Source organism: Haemaphysalis longicornis, unplaced genomic scaffold, assembly GCF_048455015.1.
Source record: "Haemaphysalis longicornis isolate Haplotype H1 unplaced genomic scaffold, Haemaphysalis longicornis Haplotype H1 scaffold_10, whole genome shotgun sequence".
NCBI lineage: Eukaryota > Metazoa > Arthropoda > Arachnida > Ixodida > Ixodidae > Haemaphysalis > Haemaphysalis longicornis.
In genome coordinates this window covers 72,092,993-72,117,979 of record NW_027526204.1, presented here as the reverse complement: position 1 = coordinate 72,117,979, position 24,987 = coordinate 72,092,993, and the positions used below count along the sequence as shown (strand labels likewise).

General features: G+C 45.1%; 1 protein-coding gene across 1 annotated transcript; it reads left to right on the top strand.

Moving 5' to 3' along the window:
- Usp14 (ubiquitin specific protease 14) lies at positions 1 to 24,987 on the top strand. The gene is made up of 16 exons (XM_077689834.1): positions 1 to 375; positions 2,090 to 2,235; positions 2,880 to 2,912; positions 3,352 to 3,456; positions 4,251 to 4,354; positions 6,255 to 6,441; positions 10,316 to 10,464; positions 11,235 to 11,317; positions 14,205 to 14,236; positions 14,392 to 14,457; positions 14,608 to 14,700; positions 16,027 to 16,152; positions 16,964 to 17,039; positions 21,473 to 21,580; positions 22,790 to 22,864; positions 24,612 to 24,987. Exons 1-16 carry the CDS (start codon positions 366 to 368, stop codon positions 24,674 to 24,676), a joined length of 1,458 nt encoding a protein of 485 aa, XP_077545960.1. The 5' UTR covers positions 1 to 365; the 3' UTR covers positions 24,677 to 24,987.

Below are 24,987 nucleotides of genomic sequence, written 5' to 3'. Positions count from 1 at the left end.
CTTGCGGCGCGGCTGTTTCGACGGTCACTCACGTTTGATAGCTCGTTACTCGGTTTGTGCAGGGTGACGGTGTGATTTTTGCAGATTCCGAATTTCTCGTGCCGCCTTCTTTCTGCGGTTTCACAAGTCGCGGAGAACTAAGCGGCAGTGCTTGTAGAACGTTACTTATATGTTCCAGTAATTGTGTGCTTTCAACTAAACGGGGAGAACAGCGATCGGCGTGCCGGTATTTCGACGAGTAACGGCATTGCTGCAACATACATGAGTGGGTAGTTTTTCGGCTGCTTCGAGAACTACCGCCACCCTAACAGCAGGCATTTCGAGCTCAAGAACGCCGTACTCAAGGCTCAACAGCGCCATCGACGATGCACAAAGGCGAGTAAACTGTTGTAAAGCGAGATCTCTTTTACTTCACAGTGGAGCTCGTGGAAGCCGGTGACATTTTCACCGGCGTGCTTTGGTGAATTAACGGTCGCCATACAGGTTTGATCCCCTGTAACTTATCATGCCTGTCGCTATGGCCTCAGTATTGATGCAAATGCGTGATACTAAACCTTGTCTGATCTTTGACAACTACCTGTGCGCTGGTTTAGTTGCGAGCTGAACCGGGCTTTTCTGGCCATAGTAAAATCAAGCACTGACGAACCGCCCCTACGAGAGAAACACTAGAAGATAATGTTCCCTTGCTTCGTTCATCTAACGAGTGGGCTCTGAGTGACCGCCGGGCAGGTATAACTGAGCGTTGTGTTTTAAAACTTCGCGTATGTTTGTCTCAACTTTTCAGTTACCTAACTGAAATGCATGGAAAATGTTGCGAACGATATAGATTCTCCCATAATTTGTAGCAACATCACACTAGCCTCTGAAACACGGCCCGATTTCGACTGTGCTCAGCTCATGATTATTGGTTTCGCCCATGATTTTATGACAGCACAAGGTGTACTTAGAGACTGATTTATCACGTGACTTTGAGTAAGGGACTTGTTACGTCTCCTCAATGTCAAAAGAAAAAAAAAAGGGAGAGACGCCTGTGAAATAATCCACTGCTCATGCAGCCTCTTACTGTGGAGTGCCGATTCTTAGTGGTTATGCCTTGCTTGATATGGGGATGGCACCCCAGTCAAGATACAATGCCCACTTTACCCTCTAAGCAATGACTCAGCACCACTGGATGAACGTAGTTTCAGAACTGGGGATGTTGTTTCTTTTTATTATTATTGGAGTAAAAGAGCATCTGTCCCCATAGAGGATGGTGTTTGTAACATGCAGTGTAGCCATTACATAAATGTGTACACTAAAAAGCTACACTTCAACATTTTTTATTTCAAAGGCTTGCAGTGCCATTAGAAAAAAAGCCTGTAGTCATGGGCATGTTGGAGAAGTCTATAGGATAATTTTAGTCCTAAAAAATGTTCCTGATGAATCGTTCTAATCAACTATTTTATCTGAGCTCATCAGCCTTGTAGGAGTCATCCCCAGCAACTTCGCTCCAAGGCTTGCCTTTTTAAGAAACCTAGCGAGACCGTTGCAGAAAAATATTTCGCATAAAGCAAGGGGTCACCTCAGATACAAACACTCTAAAAATACTTTGCAGAATGCTCAATAATTTTTATGTGAAAGGTTACCCTGCATAGGTTACCCTGCATACGGTTACGGCCACGGAGCAAGAACAAGATGAAGATAGATGTAGCCTCCTAGTGCGGCTGGATAACGTCACATGGGCTTGTTCTAGGTCAAGCTAGCGACTTGTTGCGGGAGAAGAAACTGTGTGGCCGCCACTATCGTTCCGTCCATCACGTGCCACTGTCCTCTACATTACCACAGCAGCTACAAAGGTTTGTGGTCCGTGTTGGTTTTCATTGTGACATTACCCGGTTGCTTGCCCGTGCCCGCCGCTACATCAACCATGCTTATGGCTGATACAGCTTCCGTGCTTCTGAAGCCTGGAAGATAGCACTTGGGAGAATCCTGCTTCTCTTAGGTGGACCTCTTACATTGACGAGGGGCTGGGAGAGGAGACCAAGATCTCGAGAAATCCGCTCCTCGTGTTCCTTTTCCAACCGTTCCCTCCCCCTCCTATGATGTGCAGTGAAGGTGAAATGGGGCAAGGAGACGTACCAGAACGTGGAGGTGGACACCCGAGAGGAGCCCATTGTGTTCAAGGCGCAGCTCTTCGCCCTCACGGGTGTCGAGCCCGACAGGCAGAAAGTGCTCGTCAAGGGGGCAGCCCTCAAGGTAAGACTCTTCTACCTACATCTTGCCTCATCTAGTGGGAAAGAGGATGCAGCATCTGTCTAGGACGGGAGCGGTTGTTGGAGTCGAAGAATTCCCATTTATTGCTGTATTGGCAGTCGCCGCATGCATTTCTGCGGTTGTGGTATCCTGTCTGTGTGGTTCCTTTGCGTGTGTCAAGCTATAGCGTGCCTGCATTGGCTGCTAAGGATAACGAGCCTTCATCCGACTTGACATCTTTGTGTTAAGGTTGCACAAATTGGATCAGTTCTCTCTCTCTCTCTCTCTCTCTCTCTCTCTCTCTCTCTCTCTCTCTCTCTCTCTCTCTCTCTCTCTCTCTCTCTCTCTCTCCCTCCCCTGATTCGACCTGTGTAAAATACCACAAACCTAGCACGCTATTTTACTGAAATGCTGCTTTATGACAACCTGGTAATTCTTAGGAAGAAATAAATTCATCTTAAACGCCCTTGGTGCCATAGATGAGCTTTTCCACCAGTTTCTTTTTTAAATGTGTAAATGGGCTCAGTTCCAGTGTGCAGCCACCATTCTACGGCCGCAACTGTTCTGGCTGCATACAACGAACTTGTGGCTTGTGAAATGTGTTTGACTGGCGCTGCCATTTTTTTTACCGTTTCCCACACTAACAGGACCATGAGTGGGGCAACGTCCAGCTGAAAGATGTGAGTAGCCTCATTTTTTCAATAGCCATTCCATGCATTTGCTCTTTTAACTATGCAGTCTTTACGCATGAAGGGATTTTGCGTTTCAGAAATTCCCCTTACCGTCGTAATGTCTGTTAAACGAAAGTAATAGCCGCAGAATAGCAGGATAAGGAACAGGACTCTTTACTCCTTGCCCTTAAAAGATAAGGACAACGGAATAAGGAACAAGAGTAGTTGATTTAGAACGACCTGGCTCTTAAAGGGCTTATTAAACCACTTCCGTCCTTGTTCTCATCGAGTGTTGCACAATGACTAGTTCGTTGACCACATTTATGTGTTTGTAACCGTCGTTTTCGTACCACCACAATTAAACACGTAATGGAGATTGAGGCATAAATAGATAAATAAGTTGCATGTACTTATTTATCTATTTCCGCCTCCTCTCCCTTCCTCTCAGGGCTCTGTGGTGCTGCTGATGGGCACCAAGGAGGCCCTGCCCGCGGAGCCTGCCGAGAAGCCCGTCTTCATGGAGGACATGACCGACCACGAGCTGGCTACGGCGGTAAGGGGGAGCGGGCAATTGAATTACGTTGGATTGGATTGGATTGGATTGGATGGGCTTGCCTGAGAAGGGAGGGTTTTGGGGGGAGCTATGACTTGTCTAATCACGAGCTGGCCACGGTGGTGGGGGGGGGGGGGCAATTGGATTACGTTGGATTGGATTGGATGGGATGGGTTTGTCTGAGAAGGGGGGTGGGGGGCTTTGGGGGGAGCTGTGACTTGTCTAATCACGAGCTGGCCACTGCTGGGGAGGGGGGGGGGGGGGGGGGCAATTGGATCACGTTGGATTGGATTGGATTGGATGGGTTTGCCTGAGAAGGGAGGGTTTGGGGGTGGAGCTGTGACGTTTCTAATCGTTGAACTGTATACCCTTCTGTATAGCCTTCTGAACTGTATAGACTGTATAGCCTTCTTCGCTTTGTGTGGTGAAGGAAAAGTTGGGTGACATTTTTCAGTGTGATGTAAGCGTGCTGAAAAGCATAAATTATTGTTTCTGCTCACCGAAAAAGTCAATTTAGTAGCTCGTTGAAAGTTGTGGGTGAAATTGCTATGTCATCCATCAGTGGAGTGCACATGTGCTCTGGAAGCTTTTGTCTGTTGTTCTGCCAGTTAATTCCCGGCCACAGATTTCAAATGGTGACCTATCACAGCAACAATGTTCATGCTGTGCTGCAGTAGAATCGTGTTGAAACAGCAGCCACAGCAACGGGATCGCCTTTAAACAGAGCGGCTACGTTAGGAATGCCTGCTTCTTCAATCGGTTTCTTTTTAAACAAAGTTTTTCCGCCGCCGCAGTTGGAGCTGCCTGCCGGTCTGACCAACCTGGGAAACACCTGCTACATGAATGCCACAGTCCAGTGCCTCCTGACGGTACCTGAGCTCAAGGAAGCGCTCAAGAAGTCAGTCCTCCTCTTGGTCTTTGCACCTCATGCTAGCAGTCTCAGAGGAGCTGGCCTCCCGTAAAGCATGCCTCTTCAATGCCTTCTGTTCTTGGAGTCGAACTTCTCCACTCTGTTTTGCGTCTGTCTTTGCAAGGCACGAAGAAGTGACCACTTAGAAAGCATTCAGGTCATTAGATGCACGTCTTAAAAGAGCCATGAAGACAAAATACAAGTTGGATTTATTAGAAAGACTGCTTAGTCCCGATAACAATGATACCAATATCATCACAATCTTCGAACAAATAACGGAGATATTAAAGAAAACGTGTGAAGCAGTTGCGACCCCCTAGCCAATTTCCCGCAACTTTTTCTATGACGTCACGGAACCTTGTTTGTGCGATTGGCGGCCGCCTACTGACCTGTTGCGACGACACCCGACTGGACGTCTGTAATGGGGCCTCTAGTTCCATTTGACCACTTGAATGCTAACGTGCAGTTAATGCACTGAAAATTATGTTTTATTGTCGGCCCGTACGACGTCATTCTTGCTTATAACACGTCACTGTGGCGCAAGATTTGAAAGTTTTTAAATACTTCTTGCTTTTTTTTTTTCATTAAAAAACATCTTTTGTGGCTGTAATGGAGCTGAGTGAGATACTGAATCCTAGTTCTTTCAAATTAAACGAAGTCGTATTTTCTCTTCATGGCTCCTTTAAGAAATTGGGAAGTCACCCACCGCGGTAGCTTGGTGGCTAAGGTGCTCTGCTGCTGAGCCCAAGCACCTGGGTTCGATCCAAGGCAGCGGTCGTTGCATTTGACAGGTGAACGTGTTGGCACATGTGGAATAAGTGCACACGGAGGCGAGCTCTAACTGTGTGGAAGTTGTCGCGTGAGTTGCGGCCAGTCAGTGTAATTGGCTTGAAAAGACAAAGAAGCGAAAGAAAGAGACACAGACATGACGTGGTAGCAGAGAAATCTTTGATAAGCTACTAAGGTATAAGCTTGGGTGTGTTGGTTAACATTCTTGGTTTGTAAAACGTGTTGGTAAAGACCTTGGTTGCTACTCTGACCTACGAAAATGCTCCGTAATTCACAAAAGTAAAAACCAACTGACACGAGAGGTTGTTGAAGCCTGCAGGATTAATTCCGACAAAGACGCGTGTGCTAGCTACCCTTCTGTAGTGTAACGTGCAACGAAGTTGCTTATTTATCTGGTTACCACCATTGGCAGCAGTGGCGTATCAAAATGTGTGAAGTTTGAAGTGTATGTGTTTCTACCCCATCCTTTCTTTTCCTCCTTGATTGCAACAAAATTCTGCATACAGTATAGCCCACCCATAGCAAACACAGTTTTAACGAAATGGCGGCTATAACGAACAAATCTTCGTTTCCTGTTACCATTTGTATACATAGATTTTGTGTCCAGGTATAGCGAAAAGCAGATATAACAAACTGATTTCAGTTTCCCGATGTGTTCGTTATAAGCGGGCTCGACTGTATAGTTATTTTTTTGTGCAATAAACGTGTGTTGATGGTTTGCGAAGACGTGTAGTGCGAAGGCAAGATAACCGCTGTTCATTAAGGGTAACGGAGTGGATCCCTAGAGAAGGCAAGCGTTGCAGGGGGTGGCAGAAAGTTAGATGGGCAGATGAGATCAAGAAGTTTGCGGGGATAAATTGGTCGCAGTTAGCACAGGACCGGGATAATTGGAGATTAATCGGAGAGGCCTTTGCCCTGCAGTGGGTGTAGGTAGGATGATGATGATGATGATTGTTTGCACTGTGTTTCATTTATGTCTTGCTCGCGTCTTTTTTTGCAATGTTCCGAGAACAAAGTCTTCGATAATCGCTAGGCTTTTGCGTTGAAATCCCGTAAGCAGACTTGAGTGCCCGAGGAACTTTCTTCTCTCTTCTCCCAGGTTTCAGGGCCAGCTGACGTTGACGGGTGGCAGCCTCGGCCAGTCGGTTACGGCCGCGCTACGGGACCTGTACGGCCTGATGGAGCGGTCGGCCGTGGTGCCCCCGATCATGCTGCTCCAGGTCCTGCACATGGCTTTCCCCCGTTTCGCCGAGAAGGCCACCGAGCAGGGGGGCTTCGTCCAGCAGGTACGTGTGACCTGCCAGTTGTGAGGACTCATTTGGAAGGATGGGTGAAAGGAGGGTGAGGGGCGACATTCATCCATCTTTGATGTGGCCTTTTGAGGAAGAAGAAAACGTGGCGCAAACTAGGCGTGGACGAAGAATACAAGACAAGACAGATACAGGCACCATCTTATCTCGTCTAAGACAGTCGCGTCTTCTCTCGTTTGTCCACGTCTAGTTTGCGGCACATTTTCCTCTTTTTTTAATTAAGTAAGTACCAACTAGCTCAGCAACGAATTTTGTTAAGCCTTTTGAGGTTTGTCGGACATGTGGTACCCCTTCTACACCATACACAGTCTCGGTCATTGTGCAAACCGTGCGTTAGCCTGTCAGCTGTGAAGCGAGATGAGGAGGATGGTTCTTTTCTTGTTGTTATCATTTATTTTACCCGTCTCATTGCTGCAGCAGCCCTATTTTATCGCCTGTAGAAGTGAGGAAGGAAGCAACAACGGAGGGCTTAGGAAGAGTCCCCCGTAAGAGGTTTTTTTTTTTTTTTTTTTCTTTTATTTATTTTTTTTTTTTTTTTCGGGAACTTGGGGTTTTAGTTGGGGGATTGCAAATTATGTGAGAGTGTACTAAATATAGCAATTGAAATAAGTTTTTAGCCCACTTGTCGCGTGACACTGTCTATAGGATGGCATTTACCTGTACTCCAAGCATACGACCCCCGTTCACACAATGCTTCCATGTGGTCCTTCGAAAATCGTATTATTGGCATCCCACTGTAGTTGTGCACTTTACTGCATGTACAGCCAAACCATACTGCAGTGCTCAAGTGAAATTTCCACTAGAACGAAGGATTTCTGATTTCCTGTCAGTTGCCCGTAAAAAGTAATGCCCAAATGCCCCTTGTCAGCGAACAACTTTCTCTCAGATCAAGGTTTCCTTGTCAGCGAAAACTTTGGGATCGCGCAATGCTAACATCGCAAACGCGCACGTACTCATTGCTGTAATGCCGTAGCTCTTTCCTGCAGACCAGCTTCTGATGCCACACAATCACACATCACTGCCGTTACAATGGAAGGCACCATTGTTTGATGGTGATGACAATGTAGCCAAGATAAATTGCAAAGAAGCTCACATTTAGTTACAGCCGGGTCGTGTTGAGGTAAAGCTGCTTCTCAGCCCCTGACGCCAGTGTGCTTCATACTGGTGTTTTAATGGGTTTATGCGAGCGCTATTGGACTTTTAACCACGGGGCTGTCTAGTAAAAAGTGAAAAGCGGAAGTTTTCAGAATGAAGCTGTTTGTCTATAAAGCAGACGCCGTGTATGTATAACCAATGACCTGCATATACAGTAGCGACTCGCACGTCTGTCAAATGGATCACTGCAGATACGTATCAGAGGATGTGTGTGGTGAAGCTCCGTTCCTCCTCTTATCATGCATTTTACACACGTAAAGATTAGGCTGATTCTGAGGGGGCAGAAACGGGGGAAAAAGAAGGTTGAATGTGTCCGACTGGTCTAGAAATAGCTGCTTGCTTTTAAGGGGGGACGCGGCTTTCAACTTCGGAAAAATGACCAAAACATCGTTTTTTTGAAACCCACATATTCGGCTTCTATGTTTCCTATTCTGTGCGTCTGCAAAGTTTTTAGGCTGAAAAGCGTCCCAAAGTGGCGTAAAAAAATACTTTTGTAAGGCGCGGTGACAAACTATCAGCGCAAAAGGGCGAAAAAACGGCAATTTTCGGAGCGCTCTATCTCCGCACCGGTGCCACCGGGCGCGGCCATTTTGATATGGTTAGATCGGCCGAGCGATCGTCTTTCCGGTTCTGCTCGTCTCTTTTATCTTCGTTCATTCACAAACGCACAAACGGCAGAAAAAAAACGACGCACAAACGAAGCTAGAAATAGATGCTGAAGCGCTATTGGTCCTCGGTCGGGGCGCGGAACACCGACCCTCCTGATTGGATGTCACGGGCGCAATGCAAGATGGCGGCCGCCTGAGCAGCGTAGCGAGCGGGTTGAGTTCATTTTCGCCGCTTCGCTCGGCCGAGTTTCTGTTCAATCTATGACATTCAACACGGACGTTATCGCGGTGGGAATGCCGGAGATAACGAGCCAGATTACGGGAAGTTGTGTGGCTCGAAAGGAGGAGGTCATCGAACGCTTCGTGGTGCGCGTGACTCTACCGTCGCCAGACCCCGGAGGGTGACGCGGTGTGCGCGCTTGCAATAGCGGTTTGTGAAGTGAACTTTTGGTCGGGTTCGCGATGTTTACACGCTTAGTTATTGCTGTGTTTTGACTGTGGGCTCGCTAGCCTTGAGAAAGAAACGGTCGACGCGTCAAACGCTGCGGCGCGCACGGCATAGCCGACGCGCATTGGGGCAGCACATGACTGGGCAACCGGTTACGATTGAACGCCAGTAGTTGTAATTAATGCCTGCGTCGTTAGATTTAATCTTAAAAGCGACCTGACCAGCCATATCAGCTGTAATCAAAGTTTGATATGTCGCGGTAAGCGTGCGCTAAGATGCGCGCGAGCCATATCGCCTTTCTTGCGCAACGTTTCCCGTGCACTTGTAATTTTCATGCAAACAGGTTTGAGTTAGTAATATAGGAATAAAAATATGTTCTCTGCATTAAAAATGTACGTTTGTCGCAGCATTTAACAGTGATTTTTTAGTGAAATTATTGATTCCATTGCTCAGGGCATACTGGCTTTGCTGCGAGAAATATTGGATGCCTTGAATGTCAAAAGTAGTAAAAAAATATGCTCTTGCATTGAAGTTGGGAGTTATGCAGAATACTCTACCAAGCTTCAAAGTAGCTCATTTTCATCCTTGTGGTATGCAAACTTTTGGCAATGAACACCTGCACGTATGAGTACTAAGTTGCTGTGCCAGGCAAGATGATAAAACATAAAAAAAAGCCAAAAATGTTAAAATTTAAGTAAAAAAAATGCTTAACTTGTTGCCATGGTGACAACACTGCAAAAAGAGGCTGTTCAGTGCGATACAGCCAACCAGCTAACCTACTTAGCATTGAAAGCCCATTGAAACCCATCTCCCCCTTCATTTGATCTGCAAAGTGGGGTATGTACTCTTCACAGAGGAGCTGAAAATGATATTTTCTGGAAAGAGAAAGGCTATGAAAGGCACTCCAATTTCAAGGCAAGGCATTCCAGAAGCCCCATGTTCAAAAGGACATGAAAGGCTACAACCGTGACGACTTTTGATAAGTGAAACCTATGTTGCAACTTTGGAAGCCGTTTTCTCAAAACAGTTTTTTTTGCCACCTGTGTCGCTTGTACCAGGGATTTCTTTGTGACCGCTGGGTCTATTTTGATTCCGTTTCATGCATTACATTCCTTGATGAACAGTTCAGGTCGTGACACTCTTGGTTTTCCAGATTTGTTTTTTGTGATTTTTTTATTCACATAATCGTTCACAGTCAACATGCCTATTGCACATTAACCTCTAAAAAAATTAAAACTAAAAAACATTGTGTTGTAAAAAAAAAATTCTAAAACTGTCACGACCTCGTCCATTCATTTGGGAATGCAAAGCACTTCGAACAAATTTTCTATCATGTTTTATAAGCCGCTCAAGCTCGGTACAAGCGGAACAGAAAGTAAATTTAATACATAAAAAAGTTTTCAGAATATTAGCTTGAAATTTTTATGGTGTTATCACGGAAGCATTTCCAGTTGCTGTGCCAATTTTCATCAAAATCCACAAAGAAATAAAAAAGTTGATTTTGAAAGCCACGTCCCCCCTTAAATACTTTTCGCACCAGTTGCCAGCATCCCCGCATACACTAATGAGCCAGCTTTGCTAGACCTGCATGCACGTGTAGTTGATAGATGGCTGTATTCTTACAAACTATACTTGGCAGGATGCCAACGAATGCTGGACGGAGGTGGTGCGCATGCTTCAGCAGAAGCTGCCCCCCATCGAACAGTCGGGGACCGAGACCGAACCCTCGCCGGTCCACAAGTACTCCAACTTCGTCGACCAGTACTTCGGCGGCGTCTTTGACGTCACGTATCCTCTTGCGACCCACTGTCGGGTGGGTACCACTGGGCCGGTAGGCAGATGGCGGCCGAAGAAAGAAGTTGACAGGCGCATCTGGAGCGTAGAAATAGGCGGTTGATTCACAGTCTCTGGGTAACTGAATGGATTGTCGAGTAGGAGAGTTGTAAAGTTTGCGAGGTAGCGAACTAGCTGGAAGGGGAAGGGAGGAGCATAGCAGGCAGCTTTTTCATGTAAAACCCGAAGGTTTCAGTTAGATCGTAGTGGCCTGTAGGAAATGCATGGGATGGACTTACGTGACCGGAAAAGACTAACCAGGGTTAGTCTGGAAGCTAAGAAGGACAATTTTGATTGCAAATTGTAAGATCGAAACTGACTGAAGCAGTCAAGTATTTTCAAGTATGAATATATTCACTGTAATAAGTACAGAGCTTTAGAACTTACTATGAAAAAAAAAAGGCAGTTTGGGTGACCTTGTACTCGGTGGGTTCACATACGAGTGCTCAGTAAAAGATGGTTGGCAAAGCATACCAAAATATATAAGAATAGGATAGGAAAGCAGTAGACAAAAGGTTTGGCAGACATAAGTCTCATGCCCCGCTGTTGCATGAGACCGCCCACTAGTGCAGCATTTATCCGGTCCCCGATCATATGGCACCCCGGTCAGGCGATGCTTTTGCACGGTCCCTTGAAAGTTGCATGATATCGGGGCTCCACTGTATTCACATTCTGCCGGGCTGCCTGTCCGTTTCTCCTTGACTTGTTTGCGCCCACGGAGACAGGCTAAAGTGCATGGAGTCTGAAGAGGAGCCGGAGACGCGGACCAAGGAACACTTCCTGCAACTCAGCTGCTTCATATCGCAAGGTGAGGGGATTCCTGTTCCACTCGCACTCCCACGGCTCCTGCTGTTTAAGTGGAGGGTATTTTGGTTTACCGGGGCAGGTAAACGGGGGGGGGGGAGGAGCCCAATGACGGAGGCTCAAGACGGGGTTTTGGGTCGATGGTTTAACGTGGTGGCAGTAATTTTGATGCTGAAGAACTTCAAAGTTTGCTGTCCACTCCGGAGACGTGGGTTATTACTTCTGGATTGTTTGCAAGCAATCCGTCCTTGGGCATAGTTTGTGCGTGAGAAGCTGTGGCAATACGGGTTGCGGCCTGTACAGGGTGCAGCCTATATAAGATACAACTACACTCGAGCCTCGTTATAGTGAACACTGATACAGTCTAATCCCGCTACAATGAAGTTCGCGTCAACGAAATTTCCGCTTCAACGAAATATTTTCAAGTCCCCGTCAGCTAGCCATAGAAGTCAATGCAACAAAGTCCTCGCCACAACGAACCATTTGTCTGGCTTGCTTTCGCTTCAACGAAATTTTTGATGATTTTGGCTGGGTTTGAACAATTATTTTACAATAAAATAAGCACAGCGCCAGCTATCTGTAACTTTTTATACGTTCAGGACGCTTAGTTTCACCAAAAACATGCGCGGTGCGCCCACACTGCCACCCAAAACAAAACAAAAAAAAACTCATAGGTAGACGCCATTGTGTGATGGTGATAACGATGCAGCGGGCCTTCTTTACACGAGGCGCAAGCCAGGTTCGCCGCCGGAGCTATAGCCAATCCGTATCCAGTTGAAATCGCGCGAATGTGCTATACTGCTGGCATGGCTGCTGGCGCAGCGCCATCATGTACGTTTTGTAAGCAGCTGCCCTTGCTGTTTTCCTGCTACAGTTCTTCAAAGTCAAGAGCACAAATAATGTTTTCGTGTTTAGTCTTGAACCCGCGTCATCCTATCTTAGTCACGAGCGGGTGGTCGCAATAAATGCAAGCGCGCGCGGCTTGCCTGCCAAGGTCAGTTGCTGCTGTGCCTAGTCAGAGGATAATTAAGATAACGGCGTTCCTGCCACAAGCGAGAGGGGGGCTTCCAACCGCCTAGCAGCTACCTGCAAGTAATCAGCTCGGTGGAAACGCCTTGTTGTACAGCAATACGCTTTGCGCCTGCATTTCTTCACCTCTCCCCTTCTCCTCAGTATCGCGCTCTTTGCGTGCTGGTAAAAAAAACAGATACCCATTGGTATGTTTGTTATCTGACTAAACACGACGTTACTGCGCGTCACTCTTTTTTCTAAACATTGTATTATGCTGCCAATGATGCGGAAGCATACAGGGCTATTTTTTTGGCCTTTCTGTGGTGTGTTGCGGCAGATTTCGCCTCAACGAATTTTCACTTCAACAAAATTTTTTGCACGCCCCGTCAATTTCGTTGTAGTGGGATTCGACTGTATAGCGAATTATCGGATATAGCGAACTACATACGAGGTTTGTTTGGTCACGATTCATTTCAATGACACCTATTCTTTTTATGACGAAACCGAAACCTCGAGAGCCGCGCGATATCGGCTGTAATGAACAAATGTTTGGTTCCTGCGAGGCTCAAAACTCCACAGCCAGCATAATACAAGGAAATTTTTTTTAAAAAAGTGCGATAAAACAACCATTTTTTTAGTAGCTTAAGGCCCTTCGTTACGTAGACACTGAAAAACTTCATTCTTCTCTGACTGTGAAAAGCCATCAAGTGAAGGCCACGTCCTCCTTTAAGTAAATAAGAAGGCTGGCCTGCTTTGCCAAACAAACTTTGTTCTGTTGTAATTTCACGTTCTCACATTCCAGTCTGTTTAGTTTGAAATTTCACAAGGAGACAGATAAGGACTACCTCGTTTATAGTGGGTTCGAAGCTTAGAACAGTGCGTTTTTTTATCTAGGATTGTTGCGCAGTGAGCCAGATTGCCAATTTATTAGAGCCGATTTTTACCTCTACGGTTAAAACGAATATCAGATATAACGAACTAATGTACTGCCCCGATACTACTTCGTTTGAATGAGCTTCGAGTGTACTACGGGATCGTATACCGCGTATTGGATGTTTCTACATTGCCTCAAAAGGGTTCAAAGTGCCTGTGAATCTCAATTGAAAGGTGGCCAACGTTGGCTCAGGTTCATGGTCGTCATAGGCGTGCGCAGAGTTCTCGATTAGGAGGGGCAAAGCCTTACCGCTGCGCCCCCCCACCCCCCACCCCTTACAGCAACTCCCGACCTCTTCCCACTGATGGTCTAGCGGTCCGAATGCAGTGCAAAGAGGGATGGTTATAAACTTTTTATTTCAATGCGATGGAATTGCAACACATACAAAATATTTCTGAGCAGAAATTTTTACTTTAATGTGTTACATTGGCAAAATATAAGCCAATTTGGCGCCCCCCTTGAGATGATTAGGGGGGGCGGCTGCCCCCCCTGCCCCCCCTGTGTGCGCCTATGATGGTCGTAAAAATGCGAGCAGCGGAAGACAGAAGCCATTGCGTTCTTTGTTGCGCCGTCTCATGTTCTTGTGTTTTCTGTTGTTTAATAAGACTGTGGATCAAACTGCTAACGTTTGATCTCATTGGAGCTACTGGTCCTGCTGACACACCTCACTCTTCGAGTGAGTGGTTAGGTTAAGTAGTAGAACTCCGGGGGTCCAACTGCCTAAGGGTGTTCATTTATCGCAGTCCTTTCAGAAGCATATAGTCTTACTGCAGCTATCGCCAAATAAGCTCCCTGAAAAAGAGGGCACTGGTGTTGCTGAACATTGCTGTAACGGTGCCAAGTGCCTCCTCTGCTTACCAAAGCTCAGGCTTTTTTAGCAGGTTCCATTTTTTTTTTTTCTGACTCCTTATCCGTTTCATTTTTTTTTTTTTCTTCTTCTTTTCAGACGTCAAGTATATGTCGGCCGGGCTCAAAAGTGTGAGTGAAAATTTGTCGTTTTTGTGGGAATCTGTAATTGTTGCAGTGTTGTTTTTCGTTATTTGTTAGTTTTGTGGGAATCTGTTATGGTTGTAGTGTTTTGTCTTATTTCTTTCACCCTCCTTGATTGAAACCCTTGTCCTGCTTTGCTGCAGAGACTTTCAGAAACCATTCACAAGATGTCGCCCACATTGGAAAAAGACTGCGAGTACAAGAAGACGGTGAGTCCCACGCTCTGAAGTCCGCGTTTGAAATTATTTTTGAACAAAGTATGCAGTAATAGGATTGATTATTGTAGAATTGTTTATTGACTCAGCTTGAGGGTTAGTCGACGGAGTTGCTCACTGGCCTCTGCATTCGCTTCCCCACAGAGCACCATCAGCCGGCTTCCTGCTTACCTGACCATCCAGTTTGTGCGTTTCTTCTACAAGGAGAAGGGCGGGGTCAACGCCAAGATCCTCAAGGTTCGTTTGAACAGTCGGCGTCTACTTTCCTTTATCACCCGAGCTACCGTATTTTCGCGCGTATAACTAGCGCCTGCATATAATCCGCACCCCCACCCACACCCCCACTTTCAGCCCGCCAGAAAAGAAAAAAATCTTCGCGTATTGCCTTGAGATTTCATACAGGAAAGGCTGCACCAAAGCTACTGCTCAAGCAACGCATTACATACTATTACATACTTTGTAGACATACATACTATGTGGACATACATAGGCATAGGCTTGTAGACATACAAGCCTTGTAGACATACATAGACAAACATAGACATACATAGACATACATAGGCTTGTAGACATACATAATATTACATACTATGTAGACAGAAAAAGCGTAATATTCAGTTGTTAGATTGCCCCGTCCTTGTTTTTTCTTCCTTGTCCTTGTATGTTTCGCGCAATCGCTGCCATAGAAGGCTCAGTCAGTGTTACCGCATAGGAGCTTCACAGCACAACGCGCACTGCCGTGAAGCTGCACTAAAGGGAACACCCCGTGTATTATCTGCACCCCTACTTTGCCACTGAAATTTTCGCATATTTAGTGCGGGTTATACACACAAAAATACGGTATCTGCCTTCTGCAGCTTGTTCAAAGTTTCAAAGTTTATTTCCGAAAGTACAGTGGAGTGTGTTATACAGGTTAGGTATAGAAGAGGAAGTCCCAAGGTTGGAAACCGCAGGCAGGGCGTCCTATGCTTCTACACAAGAAATGGTTAGCATTGTACAAACGTATGGGATAGAAAGGGCAATTTGTTAGCCTGTAATAATCAAATAAAAATAACTGGCCATACAGCGATACCACAGAAACAAAAAAAAAAGTAGAGAATGCGATACTATAACAAATTTATACATGGCACCGACCAAAGTGAAAACATGGCATTCAAGAAAAAGAGAAAAAGAACTAAAGTAAAGTGCAGTTGTTTCCAGTGTTTTGTAAAACATGTCTATAAAATAATTTATGGGTGCACACAAGTATAGAAAAAAAGAGCCAGGAAGTGACCAGCAGAGCCAAAACCAGTAGTAATGTCCTAGTCTAAATTTTTTATTGCATTGAGGGCATGTGTGAATGCTTCTTGAACAAGAAAAGAGGCTTGGAGTTTTTAAGAGCGGTGTGTTTAAGGTGTTCAAGAGCTTATTGCAGAAAACGTGATAGATAGTTTTCCAAAATTTGTTCTTATTTTGGGAAACGACAGATTTTTTTTAGATGTGAAACATGTATTATTTGGCTTCGACACTAAATGAGGAGGAAACATGATTGATGGTGACCGCCCCGTTTGCCTTCGTACACAGGAGATCAAGTTTCCCCTCCAGCTGGACGTGTTTGACCTGTGCTCGCCAGATCTCCAGCAGAAGCTGATGCCCATGCGGTCCAAGTTCAAGGAGCTGGAAGACCACAAGCTGGACGTTGCGCAGAAGGTGTGTCGGCCGGTTGTCTCTCTCGGATTGTGGCTCGGCTTCTGACTACACAAGGCTTGTGGACGACACCCAATGGTGCCGTCCACAGGTGTCATATCGTGATGTTCCTGTACTGCTTTTTCGTGACGGAAGAAATGTGCAAGGATCTAACCGATTGCGTGGAGATAGGGTAACAATGACAGGCTGTGTTTGGAAGTCGTTTTGGAAGCTTCCACTGTTTTGAAAGGTCACACAGGTGTTCACTCGACTCAATGATCACATTAAAATACAATCATTGTGGGTATTCTTTGAGGCAAAAGAAACAGCTTTCTTTAATTTTCAAGTAAATTCTGTGAAACTTGTCAGTCTTGCTGCTCTTTTCCCACTGATTTCAAGTATGCCATGATATTTTGAGTCTCAATTAGTTCCCAAGATAATTAGAGATAATTAGCCATTTTTGGAGGAACAATAGACAAGACAGTGTTACTCATAAAACTGTAATCCTTGTAGTTTTCAGTACTGTGAACCCTCGTGAATGCAATAAGAGAACCTATTTCATGATGCACCACTTGGAACTAGTTTTACAGCTCATTAAACTTTGGTGTTTGAAACGGGCATTCAAAATAGTTCCTTGCTAATGGTGCCACGAAAGTTTAATGAGCTGTAAAATTAGTCCCAAGTGGTGCATCATGAAACAGGTTCTATTGCATGGCTTTCTTTACCTTGGCTTTCCTTGCCGCAAGAGGGAGGTTTCCTCCAAGTAAATCATAGTTTTTTAGAAACTGTTGAACCCGTGTGACCTGACAGCCCATTCTGTGGGCCCTTCTTGCAGCTGAACCTTCAGCACCCAGACGTGGCCAGCAAGCCCGAGAAGGTCACCAAGCAGGAGCCGTTCTCTTTTCCCGACGGTCAGTGTCCAGGTTACATTCAGTGGGTTTGGAGTGCGTATTTGCGGGTTATTTTTAATTTTTGTTACTAATGAAGCAGCATTGAATAGCCTATTGAGGGAAAAAGCAGGCATGTGCGTAGGCATCAGATGTTGTGACATGGCTTCTTAAAAAGGCGCCATGCAGACAAAACACAAGTTTGGTTCATTCGAAAAGTTTCCTCATTAGAATTGTACTGATGCCACTTTTAATGCACACTTCGCTTAGATAAGCTATATAACTGGGAAAGTAAGGGAATGGCCATTCGACCCACCAGCTCATTTCCCGCAACAGAACCTATGTTGTCATATGCCATGCTGTGCGATTGGCTGAGGCTGGCAAAAGCAGACAAATAAGACAGGGCTCATAAGCTTGCTGAACGAGCTCTTTGCGCTTAAATGTAATGCACATTCATTTTACAGCAATAAAAATGCTGGGGTGGATGGTAGAAGTTACAAAAGTACTCGTAAACATAGAAGTGCCGATGCGTACTGCTGTTGGTACTGGGCGCACATGCTTGTTATAGCTGCACAACAATCTGCTGCTTTGGAGTCGTCTTGCACGGCACTGGCCGATTGGCGTAAGTAATGTCTTACGTGACCCTGTTTGTCAAGCATACCCCATGTTTCACGAAACAATTACTTTTTACCATAACAAACACACAGCAACGGCGGACGACAGTCGGCGGCTCAGTTTGGTAGCGCCATCTGGGAGGACTGACGGCAAGCAAGGCTGCAGGGCCGAATGACGCACTGAATGTTCGTTTCAGTCTTGACTTCATGGCAGACGTCACGAAAACGCACGATTTGGCAGGAGAATCAAAATTTAAACTGAAATCGATAAATTTCTCGGTGAATATGGCATCGTTTGCTCCCAGACAAGCACTGGGGGCAATGTAAAACACGAAACCTTTCGAGCAAAACAAACTTGTATTTTGTCTGCGAGGCCCCTTTAAGCAGGGGCGTTCTATAGCACAAGCTTAAACACAGCAGTAGCATGAGGTGGTCATGCATAAAGTACGGCAGCATAAGAAGGAAGGAAGGAAGAATGTAGAAGAAAGGCAGGAAAGTTAACCTGGCCAGAGCCTAGTTTGCTATCCTGCACGTGGGAAAGGGGAAATGGGCAAAAAAGATAGAGGGAAAAAAAGAGGCAAAGTTGGACCAGACACGTATGCCCATCACTGAGGCACTGACAGGGATTGACACTGGAGGCTCTCAGTCTATAGCCTAGTGTTCAAGTTTGTCGCCCGTATAAAACGTAATAGTTCCTTAGTCTCGCCTTCTGAGCGGATGACTGAGAAGGCCAGTGGCACAAAATGGCAGCATAAGAATGCAGACAAGTAAGCTAATGGACAGACAGCATAATCCACCATCTTCATTCACTCTTTCGATACACGGTAGCAGAAATGTGTAGTGGCTCAATGCATAGGAGACAGATTGAGGCCATTTGAGAGGGTGAAGATGAGGTAGATTGTGAAGCAAATCGTCTCAAGTGATAGCAGAACAAAGCCCTTTGAAAAGGCGAGGCGGCAGCGAGTTGTCTCGGACATTTAATACGACATTATTGCTTCTGCATTCAGAACCCTTCTTCAGGATTTTCATCCTGCTATACAATATCTTCTTGTTCTGCATTTTGTTCTGAACTTTGTAGCTTTGGTTTGGCTCCAGGGTAGAGGGGGTCAGAAGGTCAAGACTGCAGAATTAGAATGGTTTTCTCTGGAACAGCAGGGGTGAGACAGCTGCGCATATTGCGCAGTTTTGATAAAAATTGGTTTTTCTGTGGTGGGCTGCTCCAAAAGCTTGAAAATTGCAAAAATTGTGCCAAACTGCTCCAAAACAGTCTAAGAGCTGAGGCTTTTAACTCTTCTTCAGTTTCAGTGGAGAAAAATGCTTACGGACGACATAATTTTCCCGAAATTGTGCTGTTTGTAAAGGTTTAATTAATTGATCATTCAATAAAAAAACCCACATTGTCCCCGAGGTAGTTCTTTTGAAAGTCACAATGTCGGTTTGCACATGTTATATTCTGTGCGTTTTCAAATTTTTACCATCGAAAAACATTGCAAAGTCCTGTAGAAAGAATCTGTACTGAGGCGACAAACTACTTGTGCAAGTACATGAAAAAACGACAATTTTTGGAGCACCGTATAGGGCCGCCTGGCGAAGCAGTTGCTCGTGGTTCAGGCAGAGTGCTCTTTGCCGATTTCTACCGTGGTTGTGGTTATGGGGGTGGCTGGGTCTACATTCAATCGTCTGATCTGTTACGGGAAGTTGCGTGACTCGAAAGGCGCAGTTCGTCTAAAACAACGTGGTGCCCGCAAATTCGCCGTGTTTCGGCCTTGAGTGTGAGGCGCAGCGCGTGCTTGAAGTGAAATTTCAGGCTCATTGCGGTGTTATAAAATGCTCAGTTATTGCTGCTTTGCGAGCGGCAGGACAATCGACACTGCACAAGTGGTAGCGCAGGCTACATCGCCGCAAAACGTTCAAGCAGTGTCCGATTGAGAGACGGGCTATTATTGCAAGCTAGTAATATTGCAATGGTTCATCTATCTGAAATCAAATTTAATGCCGAAAGGGAGGTAGCTAAACATACCAACATTACTCAACTTACGATCGTAGTGAACGTGCACTGTGGGAATTGAAATGGGAGGGCCGGGGAGGAGGGGGGGGTGCGCCGACTGTCACGTCGCTTTGCGCAAGCTTTGCCGTGGCTCTACACTTGTGCTTAAAGCCGAGTCTGGGATTACAAAAATAATAATTTCGGCATTCACATGATAATAAAAATGCCTTACGATTGCTTAGTTTTTCAAATCGATATTTTCAATGGAGCTCCACGCTATCTATGCATAGAGCCCAAGAATTTAAAAATGGTTTGTTAAAAGTTAGTGCAGTTTGTACCTTGTGATACTCTGGTAGAAAAAACTTTATTGAAAGGGTGTTTCAGTGTTATTGTGCACGTTCAAAACCGATTAAAAAGTGCACTTTTTTCCCCGAGTTGCCCAAAATTTCATTTTTTTTTAGGTTCCTAAGGTGACATAATAAATGTTGTTCTTCTACTGCAAATCAAGGTTGTTATGCTCCAAAATCGAGATTTTGCTGCTCCAAAAACTGCTCCCAAATCTGATTCAGCTGTCTCACCCCTGTGGAACAGTATTGTTATATCAAATGTGTGTTTGTACATATTTATTTATTTATTTATTTATATATATAAATAAGGAATGCCAACCAAAGGAAAAACATTAAAGTTGGGACAACTTGGCACATTCCAAGTGTAAAACTGTGAGGTGTTGCTGAAAGTTTTCTTTTACTGCAAAAGCTCTACAAAGCCCCATTTCAGGCAATTTTCAGTCGAAGATTGCAAGTTTGTCTGCGGAAAATTTTAAATTTTTGGCCTATAGGTCACTGCTACAGTGGCTAGCACGCATCTGAGCACGAAATTGCGAGTTCGATACCCAGTGACAGTAAAATATGAAGTGTGCATGTGCATGATGTTTTGGGGTCCTCCACTACTACACTTTAATAGTCCGGTAGTTGCTTTCAACCACAAAACCCCATTTTGTTGTTTTCTTGTTTTCTTTTTAACTCATCATAGAAACTAGCAAACGTCGCTAAGCTTGCACTCAAATGCCTGGAATCTCAAACACAGCTGGCTAATACCTCTGTCACATGGCAGAGCAAATGATATTTAGCGCAAGTGTCATTCGCTCTAAATGTCATTACTTTGGCGCTACACGAGAATACCGAATGACATTTGAGGCAAATGACATTTAGCGGGTAACTGAGGTTCGGGAGCTCATTCAGCAGCCAGATGAGTAGCCTGGACAGCAGTGGCGCGTCACTAGTGAAGAAAGCTCTGTAATAAACCAAACAATACTGTTTCTAAAAACTGTTAGTAAACTTATATTTTACCCTTCATGTTGTGTTCCAAGTAATAACAAACTAGTACTAACGAAAAAGAAAATCTCATCCCCAATGTGTGCACTACCCTAATACGGATTTTTGTGGACTTGTCTCGGCTTGTGGTGTCTACTCATGTTACCTAAACCGGTGATTGTCTTATTTTTATTTTAAAGAAGTAATCCTTTGTTATGTTTTAAAAAGATATTATGTACGAAAACATTGTAGGTGCACTTGAAGTATAATTTTGCGGTTTTGCGAGCTCACTAATCGTCACTGCTATCACTCTCAAACGACATTTGTTTCGCCGTGTAGACCCGCACGGCCAAACCGGATGTCATTGACAGCTAATGTCATTCACTTTGAATGATAGTGGATTTGCCGTGTGACAGGGGTATAAGACGCCTTTCAACCTCCAGGTTATGCGAAATGCTGCAGCCATTCCTGAAAAGAAAACATGAATTAGAGTGAATTCAATACTCTAACTGCGTTACAACCGTGTTCTTTTTTTCCACGCAGACCCTGGCTCGAACAACAGCGGCTACTACTCCCTCCAGGCCGTGCTGACGCACAAGGGCCGGTCAACGTCGAGCGGCCACTACGTGGCGTGGATACGCAGGAAGGGGGGTGAGTAGCCGACGGTGACCATGCCTGTCGTGGCTGGACAGACAACCAAAATTTTAGAGAACCCTTAAGGGGGGACATGGCTCTTAAAACAATTTCTTTTAATTTGTAAGTAAACTCTGTGAAACCAGCCAGCCTTGCTCCTTTTTTCCCCTGATTTCTAATACGCCATTATTTTTTCAGTTGGTCAATTAGTTCCCAAGATAATTAGAGCTGATCGGTCATTTTTGGAGGAACAATAGACAAAACAGTGTTGGTCATAACACTGCAATCATTGTATTTGCCTATTCTAGGAACCCTGGTGAATGTAATAAGAGAATTGGTTTTATGATACACTGGTTGGAACTGGTTGGAATTTTACAGCTCATTAAACTGTGGTGTTTGAAATGGGCATTCAGAATGGTTCCTTGCCCCTGGTAGCACCCAAGTTTAATGAGCTGTAAAATTAGTTTCAAGGGGTCCATCAAAAAAACGATTCTCGTATTGCATTCAGCAGGGTTTATAGTATTGGGAAATATAAAGATTACAGTTTTACAACTAACACTGTTTTGTATATTGTGCCCCAAAAATGACTAATTAGCTCTAATTACCTTGGGAACTAATTGACTGACTCAAAAAATAATGCCGTATTTGAAATCAGTGGAAAAAAAAGTACCAAAACTGACAAGTTTGACAGAGTTTACTTAACAATTAAAAGCAGCTGTTTTAAGAGCGGTGTCCCCTGTTAAGTTAAGACGCATAGGGTGGATGTGTAAACAAGTATTGTGCATTTTATAACGGATGAAATAATTCCTAATTGTGTGTGTAGTTAGCGCATACCTTTTGCAGAAGCGTTATGTAGAAGGCAGAAGAAAGAAGGCGCTTGTATGAGGGGAGTGTTAGAAGAGCCCCTCCGAAATTGTGCAGGGTATCTTAGTACAGTGATAGAGCATAGCTAGGGCACCCCATAACCATGCCGCATTTGATAGAAGTGGAATTTACCACCTTGTCTAAACGTGGCTGTGAGGTTGCCGCCCTCTTCAACACAAGAGGTCCACTGCACTCGGCATATTGGAGTGCTGCACAGTGCTTTGCCGAGCTTTTGCTGTTGGCTGTTTTTGGCCTAGCTTGTCGCTCTTTTCGCGCGAACAAGTTTGCCGGCACAATCATGGTGAAAAGCGTGTTGCATGAAAACAACAAGCTAAGGTGGTCTGTCGTGTGTTTGGTGTGCAGACGAGTGGTTCAAGTGCGACGACGACAAGGTCAGCGTGGTCACGACAGAGGAGATCCTCAAGCTGTCGGGTGGAGGTGAGTACCGGCTCAAGACGGATGTCTTGTCTAATGTATGAGACGTGTAAGACAGACGTATGAGGCATGTCTCGTAACGAAAGGAGTACAACTAGAGAAGTTAAAAGTATCTCAGCTTTACCTTACCTTACCTTTACTTTAGCTTACCTTCACTTACCTTACCTTACCTTCACTTACCTTACCTTACCTTCACTTACCTTACTTCACAGTAAGGTAAGCCTTCGTGCTGTGAATGTTACTTTCTGAATAAATAAATCACTTGCAACGTGCCACTGTGGCTCATTGGCTACAGTGTTGGTTGTAGTACTGTCAAACTCCACAGCAACGAAATCCCATGGGTGCGAAATTCCCGCGGGAAAGAAATATTGTTGGATCCCCGGCAAACATCCATAGAAACCTATGTATTTCATATCACGTGGCAACAAAATTTTCTCGGAAAACGAAATTCGCTGCATTGCCTAAGTCAGTGGCCCAAATGTTGGAAGGCAGGCTAGTGCCGATGAGTTTGGAACCGCCTGCAGCTCATTCTACCATTTTGAAAAGCAAGGACGCCACTCTTTAATAACACACTTGCACAAAATAAAACAGTGATGGCTGACCTTACCTCGCAGAACAGTGAGCCTTACCTCGCAGAAACGACTCTTGAAAATAAATTTGCAAGCGTGGCAAAGGGTGGCAGAAAGTTAGATGGGCAGATGAGGTCAAGAAGTTTGCGGACATAAATTGGTCGCAGTTAGCACAGGACCGGGATAATTGGAGATCCGTGGGAGAGGCCTTTGCCCTGTAGTGGGCGTAGATAGGCTGATGATGATTGTGATGACTCCTAGCAGATTACAATAATGACTGCGTGTGCGTTATTGTCTGCCACCCATCCACCAGTCTCACATGGATAGTGGGGTTCCACCTATCATTTCACTGTTCACATTAGTGAAGATTAGGTTGTGCCCAACCTAGTACAGTGAAAGCCTGATTATGCATCCCCTGGTTTTACGACGGATTGCCGTGGTACTGGCAGACTCCCCATAGAAACAATTCATTAAAAAACCCCGATAATACTACGCTCGGGTACACGCGGTCCGCTTCATACGACGAACGCTGACGGGGATAAACCGGTTTTCACTGCCTCATTCTGACCTTTATTTCTTAACCTTCATTGGACGCTGCTTGATGTACAAAAAAACCTAGTATTTCAGCTAAGACATCGTAAATTACGCGAGAATATAGTATTTTTTTATAGTGTAGTATCTCACAGATTGTGTGAGATTTTTATATATTTTTTTATAACCTTTTTTAATGTATCTCACAAATTACAGGAAAATATAGTACATTGAGTATGTTCTTAGACCACCTGTTGAGTGGGGCCATCCACTAGGGCGGTACTAACCCGTACCCTGATCATATGACAAGCCCGGTCATACGGCGCTTCCATGCAGTCCCTCGGAAGTTGTACTGTCGGGGTTCCGCTGTAGCAAGAGGATCTTGAAGATGACAGTGACAGCGATGGGAATGTTGCTGCGAAAACTCTTGTTTGGCGTTGGGCTTCCATCACACTTTATGATGGGGGAAAAAAAAGTCTGGGGTTGAAATGCATACATCATGACAGGGTGTCATTTCAACGTGTCGAGCAAATTTTGAAAGCCCACTACTGCCCTGTGTTCAGATAAAAAAAGAGTCGCCCTCATGCTAATGCTCGTGACTTTTTTTATCATAATTTTTCCCCCCCTCACTTATCTCTTCCTTTGCACAGGCGACTGGCACACGGCCTACGTTCTGCTCTACGGACCCCGCATTCTGGAAGTCGAAGCGGATTGATGCTCGCCAAGCGACTAGCAAGAATCCGACTTTAGGGGATGCGTCCTCTCTCCGCCGGCGCCACTGCTTCCACTCCTCGTGCCCTGTCATCTCCCCATGACTCTGTCCTCTGCTTTTCGTAAAAAAAAAAAGAAAAAAAGAAAGAAAGAAAGAAAACTTGTTCGAGGCATTGCATCAAAGTGCCCCACGCAGGCTGTGGAGAAACAATGCTGTACAGACACCTGCTCTGCGTTTGGACAGGCTTTGTGTGCACAGAGTGGCTCAAGGGAGGAGGAATAAAAATGAAATGTTGCTGGCACGCTCTCCTTGAA